This window comes from Ornithorhynchus anatinus, chromosome 2, assembly GCF_004115215.2.
Source record: "Ornithorhynchus anatinus isolate Pmale09 chromosome 2, mOrnAna1.pri.v4, whole genome shotgun sequence".
In the NCBI taxonomy this organism is placed as follows: Eukaryota; Metazoa; Chordata; class Mammalia; order Monotremata; family Ornithorhynchidae; genus Ornithorhynchus; species Ornithorhynchus anatinus.
The window spans coordinates 171,385,004-171,400,158 of NC_041729.1; the positions used below are offsets into that span (position 1 = coordinate 171,385,004).

The 15,155-nt window shown below is 49.7% G+C and overlaps 1 protein-coding gene across 1 annotated transcript in view; it reads left to right on the forward strand.

Annotated features, from left to right (window-relative positions):
* The first annotated feature begins 4,565 nt into the window (after nucleotides 1-4,565).
* Nucleotides 4,566-15,155, forward strand: part of LOC100093611 (maltase-glucoamylase, intestinal) — a 105,635-nt gene continuing 95,045 nt past the window's right edge. Inside the window, 3 exon segments of the mRNA XM_029047544.2 lie at nucleotides 4,566-4,625; nucleotides 10,779-10,896; nucleotides 12,627-12,757. Of these exon segments, the coding sequence (XP_028903377.1) occupies nucleotides 10,779-10,896; nucleotides 12,627-12,757 (249 nt within the window). The 5' untranslated portion in view covers nucleotides 4,566-4,625.

Genomic DNA, 15,155 nt, shown 5'->3' on the forward strand with positions numbered 1-15,155 from the left:
GGAGTCAGGGCTCATGAGTTCGAATCCCAGCTCTGCCACTTGTCGGCTGTGTGACTGTGGGCAAGTCACTTAACTTCTCTGTGCCTCAGTTCCCTCATCTGTAAAATGGGGATTAAGACTGTGAGCCCCACGTGGGACAACCTGATTCCCCTATGTCTACCCCAGCGCTTAGAACAGTGCTCGGCATATAGTAAGCGCTTAACAAATACCAACATTATTATTATTCTAAGCACTCAATCACCTTGCCTCCTCCTATCTTACCTCACTGATTCCTACTACAACACAGCCCACGTACACCTCTAATGCCAGCCTACTCAGTGTATTTCGATCTCGTCTATCTTGCCACTGATCCCTCACCCATATTCTGCCCCTGTCCTGGAACTCCCTCTCCATTCATATACGACAGACAATTACTCTCCCCACATTCAAAGTCTTACTGAAGGCACATATCCTCCCAGAGGCTTTCCTAAATTAATCCCCCATTTCCCCTACTTCCTCTCCCTTCTGTGTCACCCTTGCACTTGAATTTACACCCTTTATTCACTCCACCATCAGCCCCACAGCACTTGTATATGTATATATCCATAATTAATTAATTTGTATTAACATCTGTCTCCCCTTTTAGACTGTAAGATCCTTCTGGGCAGGAAACATATTTACCAACTCTGTTATATTGTACTCTTCCAAGGCCTCAGTATAGTGCTTTGCACCCAGAAAGTCCTTGATAAATATGATTGTTTTATTGATTAATTACCCACCATTCCCTCTGCACCTCTTATATATTTAGTTGGATACTCATTGAGCACTTTCATACTCAGCCCAGTTCCACAACATTTATATACATATCTTATACCCTACCATTTCCCCTATTTGTAATTATTTTGTCTGTTTTCCCCTCTAGACTGTAAGCTCCTTTTGGGTAGGGAATATGTCTACCAACTGTGGAGAAGCATCATGTCCTAGAGGCTACAGCTCATGCCTGGGAGTCAGAAGGACCTGAGTTCTAATCCTTGCACCACTGCTTATCTGCTGTGTGATTTTGGGCAAGTCACTTCAAACTTCACTTCTCTGTGCCTTTACCTTATCTGTAAAATGGGAATTAAGACTGTGAACCCCATTTGGGACATGGACTGACTCAAACCTGATTAGTATCTACCCCAGCACTCATTACTGTGCTTGGCAATAGTAGGCACCTAAAAATTACCATTTTAAAAAAACCACAACAATTGTACTGTACTTTCTCAATCATTTATTACTCTGCACAGAATAAGTGCTCAATACCATTGATTGATTTACATATCCACCTGTAATGTGTTTTAATATCTGTCTCTCCCCCTCTAGTTTGTAAGCTCCTTGTGGGCAGAGATTATTTATACCCTATTTTATTATACTGTCCCAAATAGTTCAGTAAGTACTCAGGAAACACTACTGATTGACTGATAGAGCCCCCAAAAGACCCTTAAGAGTAGCCAGAGAGAAAAGAGGAGAACCAGGTTAGTGACAGTGAAGCCAAGATTTGATAATGCTTCCAGGAGAAGGGGATGATTCACAATGTCGAAGGCAGTTGAGAGATTGAGGAGGATTAGGATGGAGTAGAGTCCATCGGATTTGGCAAGAAGGAGGTCATTTTTAGAGAGAAGTTTCAGTGGAATGGAAGGGATGGAAGCTGGACTGTGGAGAAGCAGCGTGGCTCAGTGGAAAGAGCCCGGGCTTGGGAGTCAGAGATCATGGGTTCGAATCCCAGCTCTGCCACTTGTCAGCTGTGTGACTGTGGGCAAGTCACTTCACTTCTCTGTGCCTCAGTCCCCTCATCTGTCAAATGGGGATGAAGACTGTGAGCCTCACGTGGGACAACCCAATGACCCTGTATCCACCCCAGCGCTTAGAACAGTGCTCTGTACATAGTAAGCACTTAACAAATACCAACATTATTATTACTAGAGATCGAGGTGTGGATTGGAGAAGAAGTGGAGGAGCAGATGTAAGTGCTTTCTTCCAGACTTTGGGGCAGATCTGTGCATCGGGGCTGGGATCTCTCTTCAGATCAGCATGGCCTAGTAGATAGAGAACGGGCCTGGGAGTCAGAAGGTCATGGGTTCTAATCTCGGCTCCGCCACTTGCCTGCTGTGTGACCTTGGGCAAGTCACTCACTTCTCCGAGCCTCAGTTACCTCATCTGTAAAATGGGGATTAAGACTGTGAGCATCATGTGGGACAGGGACTATGTCCAATCCGGTTATTGTGTATCTACACCAGTACTTAGAACAGTGCCTGGCACATAGCAATTAACAAATACCATAATTATTATTATTATGTCCAGCCTCTGCCCTTCCTTCTGCTGCCAACACAGTATCCTGGACTCAAGCTTCCACCACCCTGTAGCTTGCCCAAGAACTCTGCTGCCTGGGGACAGGGATTAATGGGTACTATTGATTAACTGAGAGTGATTGATTCAATAGGGCGGTCAATTCTGCCACCACCTGGGGGAGGGACTGGGCCTTAGGGTTAGTGTGGGAGTTGGGCCATAGGGAAAGACTCAGGAAGGTAAAAAGGAAGAGGAAGAACTCACATTTGGCTGATATGGAGATTGTGAAATGTGGCATCCCCATAGTGCAAACTCTGCCAGCCTGCAGGAGGAACGTGTCTGCCCTGTCTGAACAGCTCTCCTGGAGGCTATGAGGCACTGAGGAGTTCAGGGTTCGTACGTTGCATTTCCACAACCATCTGTCTGCCTGCCTGCTTGACTGCCTGTCTCACTGAAGTTCTCTCTGGCCGTCTACCTAACTTTGTGACTGCCCACCTGCTCTACTATTGGTCTGCCTGCCTATGTGACTAATGTTCTGTCTCTCTGCCTGTCCATCTGTCTGCCTGCCTGCCACACTGGTAATCCCATCCAACCCTGCTGACTGGTGGTTGTAATTGTATTAATGTGGGGCTGGGGGGCTTTCAGGATTAACTCTTCAGATAGACCTGGAAGTTACAATTTGATACCTGATTTGGTGGAAATTTCCAGATTCCGTCTCCAAGGTGGATTAATCAAATCAGAGCATTGGAAGGGATACTGGCAATTTGTTTAATCCATCCCCTGCTTCCCAGCAGGCTTCCACTTAATCTATTCCAGGCTCACTGTGGGCAGGGAATGTGTTATATTGTACTCTCCCAAGTGCTTAGTACAGTGCTCTGCACATAGTAAGTGTGCAATAAATATGATTGATTGACTGACAAATGGGAAATAATTTGACCTTGTTGACACAAGCCTGAGCCTGGGAGTCAGAAAGACCTGGGTTCTAATCTGCACTTGTCTGCTGTGTAGGCAAGTCACTTAATTTCTCTGCACCTCAGTTATCTCATCTATAAAATGGAGATTAAGACTGTGAGCCCCTTGTGGGGGTGGACTGCATCTACCTTGATTAGCTTTTATCTACCCCAGCAATTAGTGAAGTGCCTTGCACATAGTAAGCACTGAACAGATATCATTAAAAAATTAAAATAATAATAGCATTTAAGAGATTACTATGTGCCAGGTACTGTACTAAGCAGATACAAGCTAATCAGGCTGGACACAGTCCATGTCCCACATGGGGCTCACAGTCTCAATCCCCATTTTACAGATGAGGAAACTAAAGCCTAGAGAAGTGAAGTGATTTGCCCAAGGTCACACAGCAGACATGTGGCAGAGCCAGGATTAGAACCCATGACTTTCTTGGAGAAGCAGCGTGGCTCAGTGGAAAGACCCCGGGCTTGGGAGTCAGAGGTCATGGGTGTTAACCCTGGATCCACCACTTGTCAGCTGTGTGACTTTGGGCAAGTCACTTCACTTCTCTGGGCCTCAGTTACCTCATCTGTAAAATGGGGATGAAGACTGTGAGTCCCATGTGGGACAACCTGATTGCCTTATATCTCCCCCAGCACTTAGAACAGTGCTTTGCACATAGTAAGCACTTAACAAATACCACCATTAATTAATTAGTTCCAGGCCCGTGCTCTACCCACTACACCATGCTGCTTCTGCTAATAATAATAAGGGTCTTTATTAAGCACTTACTATGTGTCGAGCACTGTTCTGAGCGTGGGGAGTCCCACGTGGGACTCACAGTCTTTATCTCCATTTTACAGAGGGGGTAACTAAGGCACAGAGAAGTGCTGCGATTTGCCCAAGGTCACTCAGCAGACAGGTTGTGGAACCGGGATTAGAACCCACGTCCTCTGCCTCCCAAGCCCTTGCTCTTGCCACGAGGCCACGCTGCTTCTCACAGGGGCCTCCGCAGGCAGTGTGTGAGCCCGAATGGCCACTGGCCCTCCTCTGGGCGAGGACGATGTTGCCCACGGCGGGGGCTGGGCTGGTCTCCCAGTGCCCTGCACCAGCAGGCCAGGATTCCAGCGCCCTGGATTTTCCAGGGACCGAGAGAGGAAAGACTGGAGGTGCAGGGGAGTTATTCATTAACCTGCCGGTGTCCAGCTCCAGGTCCACCCAGGCCGCTAAGGTCCCCTCATTTGCATGGTGGACACATTTGCATCTTCTTGGTGGGGCGGGTTTATAGGTGGCCGCGTCCCCGCGTTCTCCACCGAAGCGGCGACGGCGGCTTGGACGGACACCGGGAGTGCGGGAAGCCTGGGGTCCAGGAGGTAGGGACCGGCCGCAGGGGTGGGGCAGGGGGCAAAGGTCAGGGGTCCGCAGGCCGGACGGCGGGGGACACCTCCCCCAACACCACCCGGCCTCGCCACAGGAAGGTGGTGCGGGGAAGGGGGGCTGGGAAGGGGCTAGGGGGCCCGCTGAGCGCAAAGCAGCGCAGAGAGGGGGGATTGCGAAGCCATTCTGGGGACCCCGGCTCGGGGCAGCATTTATTCAATCCAGTCGTAGCTACTGAGCTCTTACAGGGTGCAGAGCACTGTACTAAGCGCTTGGGAGAGTACAATGCAGCGTGGCTCGGTGGAAAGAGCGCGGGCTTGGGAGTCAGAGGTCATGGGTTCGAATCCCAGCTCTGCCACTTGTCAGCTGTGGGATTGTGGGCAAGTCACTTCACTTCTCTGTGCCTCAGTGACCTCATCTGTAAAATGGGGATTAACTGTGAGCCTCACGTGGGACAACCTGATGACCCTGGATCTACCCCAGCGCTTAGAACAGTGCTCTGCACTTAGTAAGTGCTTAACAAATACCAACGTTATTAAAGCAGCGTGGCTCAGTGGAAAGAAAGAGCACGGGTTTTGGAGTCAGAGGTCATGGGTTCGAATCCCGGCTCGGCCACCGGTCAGCTGTGTGACTTTGGTCAAGTCACTTAACTCTTCGGTGCCTCAGTTCCCTCATCTGTAAAATGGGGATTAAGACTGTGAGCCCCACGTGGGACAACCTGATTCCCCTGTGTCTACCCCAGTGCCTTAGAACAGTGCTCGGCACATAGTAAGCACTTAACAAATACCAACATTATTGTTATTATTATTATTATTATTATTATTAAGATCCCTGCCCCACAGTGAGCTCACACTCTGGGGTGGGGGGGAGACAGACATCAGTACAAGCAAAGACATCAATACAAAAATATACAATTATAGATATATACATAAGTGCCGTGGGGCGGGGAGAGGGGGAAGAGCAAAGGGAGCAAGTCAGGGTGACGCGGAAGGGGTTGGGAGATGAGGAAAAGTGAGGCTTAATCTGGGAAGGCCTCCTGGAGGAGGTGTGCCTTCAATAAGACTTTGAAGGTGGGGAGAGTCTGGCAGATATGAGGAGAGACAGCGTTCCAGGCCAGAGGTAGGGATGTGGGCCTGTCCAGGCGAGATGGAGGCCCAGTGAGAAGGTTAACACCAGAGGAGCGGAGTGTGCGGCCTGGGATGCAGAAGGAGAGAAGGGAGGTGAGGTAAGGGGACGAGGTGATAGAGAGCTTTAAAGTCAGTAGTGAGGAGTTTTGTTTGATAAGGAGCAGGCAGAAGGATGGAGTCGGAGGCCAAATAAATCTTCTGGGCCGCCCAAGGAAGAGAGCCCAGGCCTGGGAATCAGAACCATTTCTCTGCTCCTTTCCCTAAAGCCTGGAGAGCTGTTAAGGACGTTCTGGGCGAAAGCAGAGCTCTGGAGATGGAGGGATGATGGGGTTGGTGGGGGCAAGAAGCCAGAGCCGGGAGGGACCGGAGTGACTCACGGTGAGCAGGTTGGAGTTAGAGGAGCGAAGTGTGAACATTGTAGTGGGAGGGAAGCAAGGTTGGGTAGAAAGGGCTGAGCTCACAGTGCCTTAAAAGTTGTTGGTGTTGAAGTGTTTCTCTCTGATATAGTTGTGAATGGGCAACCCCTGGAGGTTTTTGCGAAGTCTGGAGAAGACTGCAAAAAGTTTTATAAAAGTCATCTGGACAGCAGACAATAATAATAATAATTGTGATATTTGTAAAGTGTTTACTATGTGACAAGCACTGTACATTAAAATATATTAGAGATAGATGCCTGGCCATCTTGGTAGCCAAGGGTTTCAGTGTTGGGTAGACCAGGGCCGACCTGGTCGGGGAGCTTTAGTGGTGGCCTCCTCTCTGAGAGGTGGACACAGGCATCAGTCCAGCCCAGCTGCTGGGGCCACAGGCACAGAGATGCCCTAGTGGCCTTGGGCAAGGGACCCTGTGAAGACAGACCGGATGTGGCCACACCGTAGGTGTGGTGGCCTGTCTGGCCACCCTATTTCTGCAAGAAGATTGACCCAAAATTGAGCAATGGCCATCAGCTCTACAACGGTTCTAGAGGGAAGAGAAGGCAGTGATGGACCTCGGAGAAGTGCATCAAAGGCTGGAAAATGGGGAATTATGAGATTTTTTTGAGGATGCCCTGCTTGTGCTCTGTGAAGCTCTTCCCCAATTAAGCCCTCTTTTTCCCATCTCTTTTTTTTTAATGGTATTTGTTAAGTGGTTACTATGTGCCAGGCACTCTTCTAAGTGCTGGGGTAGATAAAAGGTAATCAACCCCATTTTACAGATGAGGTATTTGAGGCACAGAAAAGTTAGGTGACTTGCCCAAGGTCACACAGAAGACAAATGGTGGAGCCAGGCTAGAACCGAGGTCCTTTTGACTCCCAGGCCCAGGCTATATCCACTAGGCCATGCTCCCTCTCCCTCTGCATTGTCCTTGCACTTGGGTCTGTGACCTTTGAGCATTTGGTATTCACCTCTCCCTCAATCCCATAGCACTTAGGTAAATGTCTTTAAATTATTTATTATAAAGTAATTTATTTGCATCAAAGCCTGTCTCTCCCTCTGGACTGTAAGTTCCTTGTGGGTAGGGAACATGTTACCAACTCTATTATATTGTGCCACTTGTCAGCTGTGTGACTGTGGTCAAGTCACTTAACTTAATTTCTCTGTGCTTCAGTTACCTCATCTGTAAAATGGGGATTAAGACTGTGAGCCTCACGTGGGACAACCTGATGACCCCGTATCTACCCCAGCGCTTAGAACAGTGCTCTGCACATAGTAAGCGCTTAACAAATACCAACATTATAATTATTATTACTCTCCCAAGCTCTTAGTACAGTGGTCTGCACACAGTAAGTGCTCAAAAAATATGATTGATTGTTTGGTTGACTTGAAAAGTTAAGATTGTGGGGACCTTTTCCCCATTGTACAACTGATGAAACGGAAGCCCCAAGAGGTGAAGTGACCAAGGAGGTATTGCACTAGTTCCGTGCAGCCCTGCAATCACGACACTTTTGCCCATGGAAGACCATAGGTTAACAGAAATTTTGCTGGGAGACTGTGGTGGTGATCACACTTCCTCTAGCAGGGTCAGGGGGCCCTGAGTTTGAAATAACTCCACCTCAGCTGCTGCAGCTCTATGCTAACCTGGGAATCAAGCAGCTCCCGTCAGCAAGGCCCAGGGGAATGATACTGGGCCTGGGAGCTATAAGTTCCACTTCTAATCCTGGTGCTGCCACTTGCCTGCTGGGTGACCATGGGCAAATCACTCCCCCAGCACTGAGCACAGTGCTTATCACACAGCGATCTCTGTGTGGGGTAGGGGCGATGACTGATCTGTTTGTCTGTATCCTTCCCAGTTTAACACAGTGATTGGCACAGAGTAAGCACCTAATAAAGCCAAAGGGCTCTCGTTGCTGGAGTCACACTGGGTTCCCATCTCACCCCAAGATCAAAAATCTCAGAAGAAGGGAGGGAGAGCAGGGATAATAATAATAATTAAGGTATTTGTTAAGTGCTTACTATGTGCTAAGCACCGTTCTAAGCCCTAGGGTAGATACAAGGTAATCAGGTTGCCCCTTGTGGGGTTCTTAATCTTAATCCCCATTTTACAGATGAGATAACTGAGGCACAGAGAAATTAAGTGGCTTGCCCAAAGTCACACAGCTGACAAGGGTTGCAGCCAGGGTTAGAAACCATGTCCTCTGACTTGCAAGCCTGTGCTTTTTCCTCTAAGCCATGGTGCTGTTGTACAGATGAGGAGACTGAGGCCCAGAGAGAGTAATACATTCCCTGTCCTACAGGCTCAGAGTCAAATAATAATAATAATAATAATAATAATTATGGTATTGGTTAAATGCTTACTATGTGGCAGACACTGTACTAAGCGCCGGGGTGGATACAAGCAATTCGGGTTGGACACAGTCCCTATCCCTGTCCCATGTGGGGCTCACAGTTTCAATCCTCATTTTACAGATGAGGTAACTGAGACACAGAGAAGTGAAGTGGCTTGCCTAAGGTCACACAGCAAAGTGGTAGAGTCAGGATTAGAACCCGGGCCCACGCTCTATCCACTGTGCCATGCTGCTTCTCATTGTACAGATGAGAAAACTAAGGCCCAGAGAGAATAACCACAGTTCCGGTCATTTACTGGGCTCATAGTGTAAGAGGAAGGAAGAGACAGCAGGAATCTCACCCCATTTTACAGACTAGGGGACTGCGGCCCAGAGATTGGATTCAGTCTCCATCCTACCCCAGGCTCACAGTCTTAAGAGAGAGGGACAGAGAGCAGGGCTCTGCAAATGAGTAAACTGAGAATGAGAACCCCCAGTAGGCCAGTGGCAGAGCTGGGATAGATCTGATCTCCCAAGTGCTTAGTACAGTGCTCTGGACCCAGTAAGCACTCTATAAATACCAATGAATGATTGATAAGTAGAATTAAATGTTGCAGTTCAGCAGACTGGGCTGAGGCATCCAGAGGGATTGCCTGTCTGGAAATCAATCGGTCAATGGTATTTATTGAGCGCTTTCTATGTGCAGAGCACTGTACTGAGCATTTGGGAGAGTAGAGTATAACAGAATTAGCAGACAGTGTTCCCTGCCCATAATGAGTTTACAGTTTAGAGGGAAGGGAAGCCAGGGAGTTTTCTGCTGAGCAGATAGTGGTAGGGGACCAGAGAGAGAGTTTACCCCTTCAAATCGGGTGCTTAGCTGAGTGGCCAGAGACTTTGCAAAAGCGGTCTCTTGAGGGTGGGCTTGGGGATGATGTGTGGTGTCGAAGGCTGGTCTGGGAGGGGATGGACCCCAGGGGGGATGGACCCCAGGGGTGGGGGTGGAGCATGGGGGCAGGGGATGATCTGGGGAGGAGATGAAGACATTCATTCATTCAATTCATTCAATCATATTTATTGAGCGCTTTGTTAAGCGCTTATTATATGCGAAGCACTGATCTAAGCGCTAGAGTAGATACAAGGTAGTCAGATTGTCTCACGTGGGGCTCACAGATTTAATTCCCATTTTACAGCTGTGTGACTTTGGGCAAGTCACTTAACTTCTCTGTGCCTCAGTTACTTCATCTGTAAAATGGGGATTAAGATTGTGAACTTCCACGTGGGACAACCTGATTACCTTGTATCTACCTCAGCACTTAGAACAGTGCTTGGCACATAGGAAGTGCTCAACAAATACCATCATCATTATTACTAAGCTCTTGGGAGAGTAAAATACAACTATAAGGAGACACATTCCCTGCCCACAATGAGCTTACAGTTTAGAGGGGGCAAAACAGGCATTAATATAAGTAAATAAATTGCAGATACATACATAGGTGCTCTGGGGCTGGGATGGGTGGAGAACAAAAGAAAGGCGATGCAGAAGGGAGAGGGAGAAGATTAAAAGGGGCTTAGTCAGGAAAGTCTTCTTAGAGGAGACGTGCCTTCAATAAGGCTTTGAGGGGCGGGGGCATCCCTGGGAGTTGGGATGGGGTGTGGAGTCAGGGGATGATCTGGGGAGGTGGTGTGCTCTGGGAATGGGGACTGGGCGTGTGGTCATGGGATGATCTGTGACAGGATTGGTGTGGGTGGGCTGGGGATGGTCCAGGAAGAGGATGGACCCCTGGGGTGGAAACAGGGCTTGGGGGCAGGGGTCAGTCTGGGGAAAAGATTGGCCCCGGGGTGGGGACCAGGTTTGGGGGGAAGTGATGGTGTGTATGGTCAGGGATCATTTTGGGAAGGGAATGGGTCCTAGGGGGTGGGGACTGGGCTTCGGTTTAGTTGGTGGTGTGTGTGAGCAGGGGAAAGCCTGGGGAGAGGGTGGGCACTGGGGACACGGACCCTCCTTCCTCATTTCCTCCAATTTTCCTATGTCCACTTGTCTCTGTTTCAGGGTCTTGGTCTCCCCACTGGGTCTGGGGGATGTGGTGGCCTGGCTCTGCCCCTGGGCAGAGCCCGGATCTCTGTCATTTTTCTCCATGTTTGTGCTCAGCCGTTCTGGATCAGTGTGACCACCCATGGACCCCACAGCCTCAGCTGGGCTCCTGGGCTCGACCCCGCGGTGTGCGGGTGGCAGGTGGCCGGCTGTGTCCCTGAGGCCTCCGTGTCTCTGTTGTTTGTGTAGATGGCGAGGAAGAAATTCACCAACTTGGAAATCACCCTCAGCGTCCTCTTGGTTATCCTGTTTGCCATCTCTGTGGCCCTGATCGTCCTTCTGTCCACCAAGACGCCGGGCGTTCAAGGTAACAGTCTGGAGGGGCCTTGCTGACCGTCCCCTGGCCATGCTGGTCGACCTGATAGTCTGGTGGCCAGCCCCTATCCTGCTCCCCCCAGGAGCCGAGGGTGGGGAAGTACAGATGGCTGGCCGCAAGTGGTCCCCTCCCCGGGGAGGCTCATGAGAAGGCATAGGGAACCAGTACCGGTGGGTCAAGGTGATGGAGAGGAAGCCCTGGGGCCGTGGCTCAGATGGGTGGAGGGGGAGGGCTGGCAGGAGTTAATGATGGCAGGAAATGTGTCCCCATGGCCCCTCCGCCATCTTTCATGACTCAAGCTTCCTTGTGGCATCAGACTCTTTCCTTCTCAGGTCGAGGCTGCTTCACAAATCCATGGTTGGCTAATCAATTAATTGGCTCATCAACTGAGCACCTACTGTGTGCGCAGAGCTCTGTACTGTATGCATGAGAGAGTACACATGATCCCTGCCCTCGTGAAGCTGGCAGTCTACTATGGCAGAGCACTAGACTAGCACCTGGGAGCGTGCAATAGATTTGGAGGCCTGATCCCTGTCCTGGAGGAGCTTGCAGACTAGCAAGGCTTAAAAAAAATATGGTGATTGTTAAGCGCTTAGACACTGTACTAAGCGCTGGGGTGGATACAAGCAGATTGGGTTGGACACAATCCCTGACCCACATGAGACTCATAGTCTCAATCCCCATTTTACAGATGAGGGAATTGAGACCTAGAGAAGTGAAGTGACTTGCCCAAGGTCACACAGCAGACAAGTGGCGGAGTCAGAATTAGAAACCATGTCCTTCTGACTCCCAGGCTTGTGTTCTATCCACTACGCCATGCTACTTCTCATACTTACTGTATACTCCAGGCAGAGAGATTGCCCTGCGGCTCTCTGACCAAGGCACCCATTCTCCAGCCTAACTTAATACACAATAATAATAATAAGCGTACTTGTTAACTGCTTACTATGCGGCAAGCACTGTTCTAAGCACTGGGGTAGATACAAGTTAATCAGATTGGACACAGTCCCTGTCCCACTTGGGGCTAACACTCATAATCCCCATTTTGCAGATCATTTACCTGAGGCCCAGAGAAGTGAAGTGACTTTCCCAAAGCCACACAGCAGACATGTGGCAGAGCTGGGATTAGAACCCAGGTCCTTCTGATTGCCCTCTATCCACTAAGCCATGCTGCTTTTGCATCTGCATTGCCTGGCCTGGAACCAGTCAACCAATCAATCATGGAACGACCTCCTTGTACCACCTCTCCACCCGTTCCTTCGAGGCCCCTCTGGGGATGGGGGGGGCCAGGGCTGCCCACCACCCTGCTCCCCCTCCCTGCTGCCTCCCCCGCTCCAGCCCATCATTCCCGTTCCCCCTCCCCTGTCACTTGCATGGAGTCCTCTGGCCCATTGTTACTGGGGGCAGGAGATCCCCACCTGCTGCACCCACCCAGAACATCCCACGAGGGCCAGGGAGCCATGGGTTTGTGGACTTTCTGTTGAGCCTGGCACCAAGGTGGGCTGAGCTTGGTGTCAGCTATTGGGCAGTCCTTGCAGTAAACCAGAGACCTCATGGCTGGGGGAGGGTCAAGCCCTGGGGCTCAGAAAGGTAATGCTTTGCACATAAGTAAGCACTCAATTAATACAGTTAAATAAAGTAACCTCCTCCTTCTGCTCTTGCTCCTCCTTCTCGTCCTCTTCTTCCTCCTCCCCCTCTTCCTCCATTGCCTTTTTCTACAGACAACCCCAGCTCCACAGCGCCTCCTACGTACCCTGGCCTCACCAGTACCACCCCTGCGCTGCCCCCAGACTGCCCCACCGGAAGCCCGCTGGAACGAATAGACTGCATCCCTGACCAAGAGGCCACTCAGGTCTGAGAGAGTGATCAATCAATCAATCAGTCAGGGCTATTGATTGAACACCTATTAAGTGCTTAGGAGAGCTAACAGTCTGTGTGTGCAGAGCACTGGATTAAGTGCTTGGGTGAGTCCACTAGCATTAGTAGATGTGATCCTTGTCCTCAAGGAGCTCACAGTCTACTGCATACAGAGCACTGTACTGAGTGCTTGGGAGAGAGCAGGAGAAGTAGTAGACTTGATTGATCCTTGCCATCAAGAAGCTTATGGCTTTAGGGATGGGACATGGGGAAGAGACAGGCACTAAAGTCCGTTATAGATTGGAGGAAGGATTGGAGTACATAAGCTCGGATAGAAGTGTTAGAACGGGTGAGGTTGGGGAGTGAGTACCCAAGTACAGTGGTGAAATGACCCCAGGCTTTCTGGAAGAAGAACCATCCACCCTGCTAGGACTGTTGGCTCTATATGAGGAAGAACTGCCCTCTCCTCCGCCCCCCACCCACTGGCCAGGGTAAAGTAATAGTCATAATCATCAAAATCATAATGGTGATATTTCTTAAGCACTTACTATGTGTCAACAACTGTTCTGACCACTGGGGCAGATACAAGGTCATCAGATCAGACACAGCTCCGTCCCACATGGGGCTCACAGTCTGAGTCGGGGGAGATGAGGAAACTGAGGTGCAGAAAAGAGAAGTGATTTCCCAAGGTCACACTGCAGGCAAATAGCAGAGCCGGGATTAGAATCAAGGTCCTTTGACTCCCAGGCCTGGGCTCTCTCCTCTAGGTCGTGCTATTTCTGAGTCGTGTGTCTTTGGGCTGGACAGTTGCTGTTGTCTCGCCGGAATTCCCAGAGCGGAAGGCAGCTGGGGAAGAGTGAGAGGGAGCATCAGCCTTCCCTCGTGGTGGAGAGAACTGGTTGGGGAATCTCAAGTCTTGGCTTCCCTTCTTCCCTGACTTGGCCACCCTGAGGCCTGAAGCTGCATGAGAGTAGTATCTTGATTTGCCATAAAACTTGTCCCAGAATATCTCCTTATCAGGGTATTTCCAGGTTGAGCAGATTCTGGGATCGAGTTGACCCCTCGTCGTGACTGAAGCACCTGATAGACAATGAGCCAACATGGGATTCATTAATTAATTCATTCAATCAATCATTTTATTCACTCATTCAGTCATATTTATTGAGCACTTACTATGTGCAGAGCACTGTACTAAGTGCTTGGAAAGTACAATATAAATAATGGTATTTGTTAAGCAGTTACAGTGTGCCAAGCCCTATTCTAAGCGCTGGGGTAGGTACAAATTAATCAAGTTGGGCAGAGTCCCTGTCCCACATGAGGCTCACAGTCTCAATCCCCATTTTACAGATGAAGTAACTGAGTCATAGAGAAGTGAAGTGACTTGCCCAAGGTCACAGAGCAGACATGTGGCAGAACCTAAACTAGAACCCAGGTCCTTCTGACTCCCAGGCCTGTGTTCTATCCACTAAACCACTCTGGAATGGCAGGGACTAGGTCCCATCTGATGCTCTGCAGCCACCCTAGTGCTTAGAGCAGTGCTTGGCACATACCAAGCACTCAGTGAATACCATCACCGTTATCATTACCTCCCCAGGGTGTAGCACAGCGCTTTGGTACATAGGAAATGCTTAATCAATAATACTATAGTTATGAATATGTAATTTATATAGTTGGCCTTTGTGGGGTCCAGTTCTCTTAGCCATAGAGATGGTTGGTCAACCCTGCTGCTCTGGAGACCTTTAGTTTGAGTCTATACCATCCTGCTGCCAGGCCTCAGAAGTCTAGGTGATCAGGGATCAGCCCACTGGGCTTGGCCGTACGCTGCCCTTGTGCTGCCCAACCCAACAGCCTGATATTTGAGCGGGTGAACTTCAGACATAAACCGAATCTCTCTGATAACAGGGTGTTTTATCACAGTTCTGTGAACCCTTAATAATAGTCTCCAATCGGGTGGTGACCCTGGAGATAGACGTTAGAGTCCTTATCTTCCTGCTGCAAATTAATTGGGTTACAACCTTGATATTCCTGGAGTCTCTGGATGTTCCCATTTTCCTCACACTCCTTGAGTGCTGGAGTCTGGGAGGCTTGGGTCCTGACTTGGCATAATCTGCAGAGGGACAGGGCTGAGCACAGGGCAGTGTGGTGGAGAGGGATTGGGAGCAAGAGACTCTGGGAGAGTGTGATTGAGGCACAGGCATGCTTTCAGTCCTCAGGAGACTTACAGTATAGAGACTCCCATGAATGTGGGCAATGCCCACTGAACCTGTCCCCTCTATCAGGAGCTGTCCGTGACTCCCCAGTCCACTCTGCCATGAGCTGCCTATGATGCCAGTGCCTCTCTGCTGTGAAATACCCGTGATGACCTGTCCCCTCTGCGGCAGGCTACCAGCTAT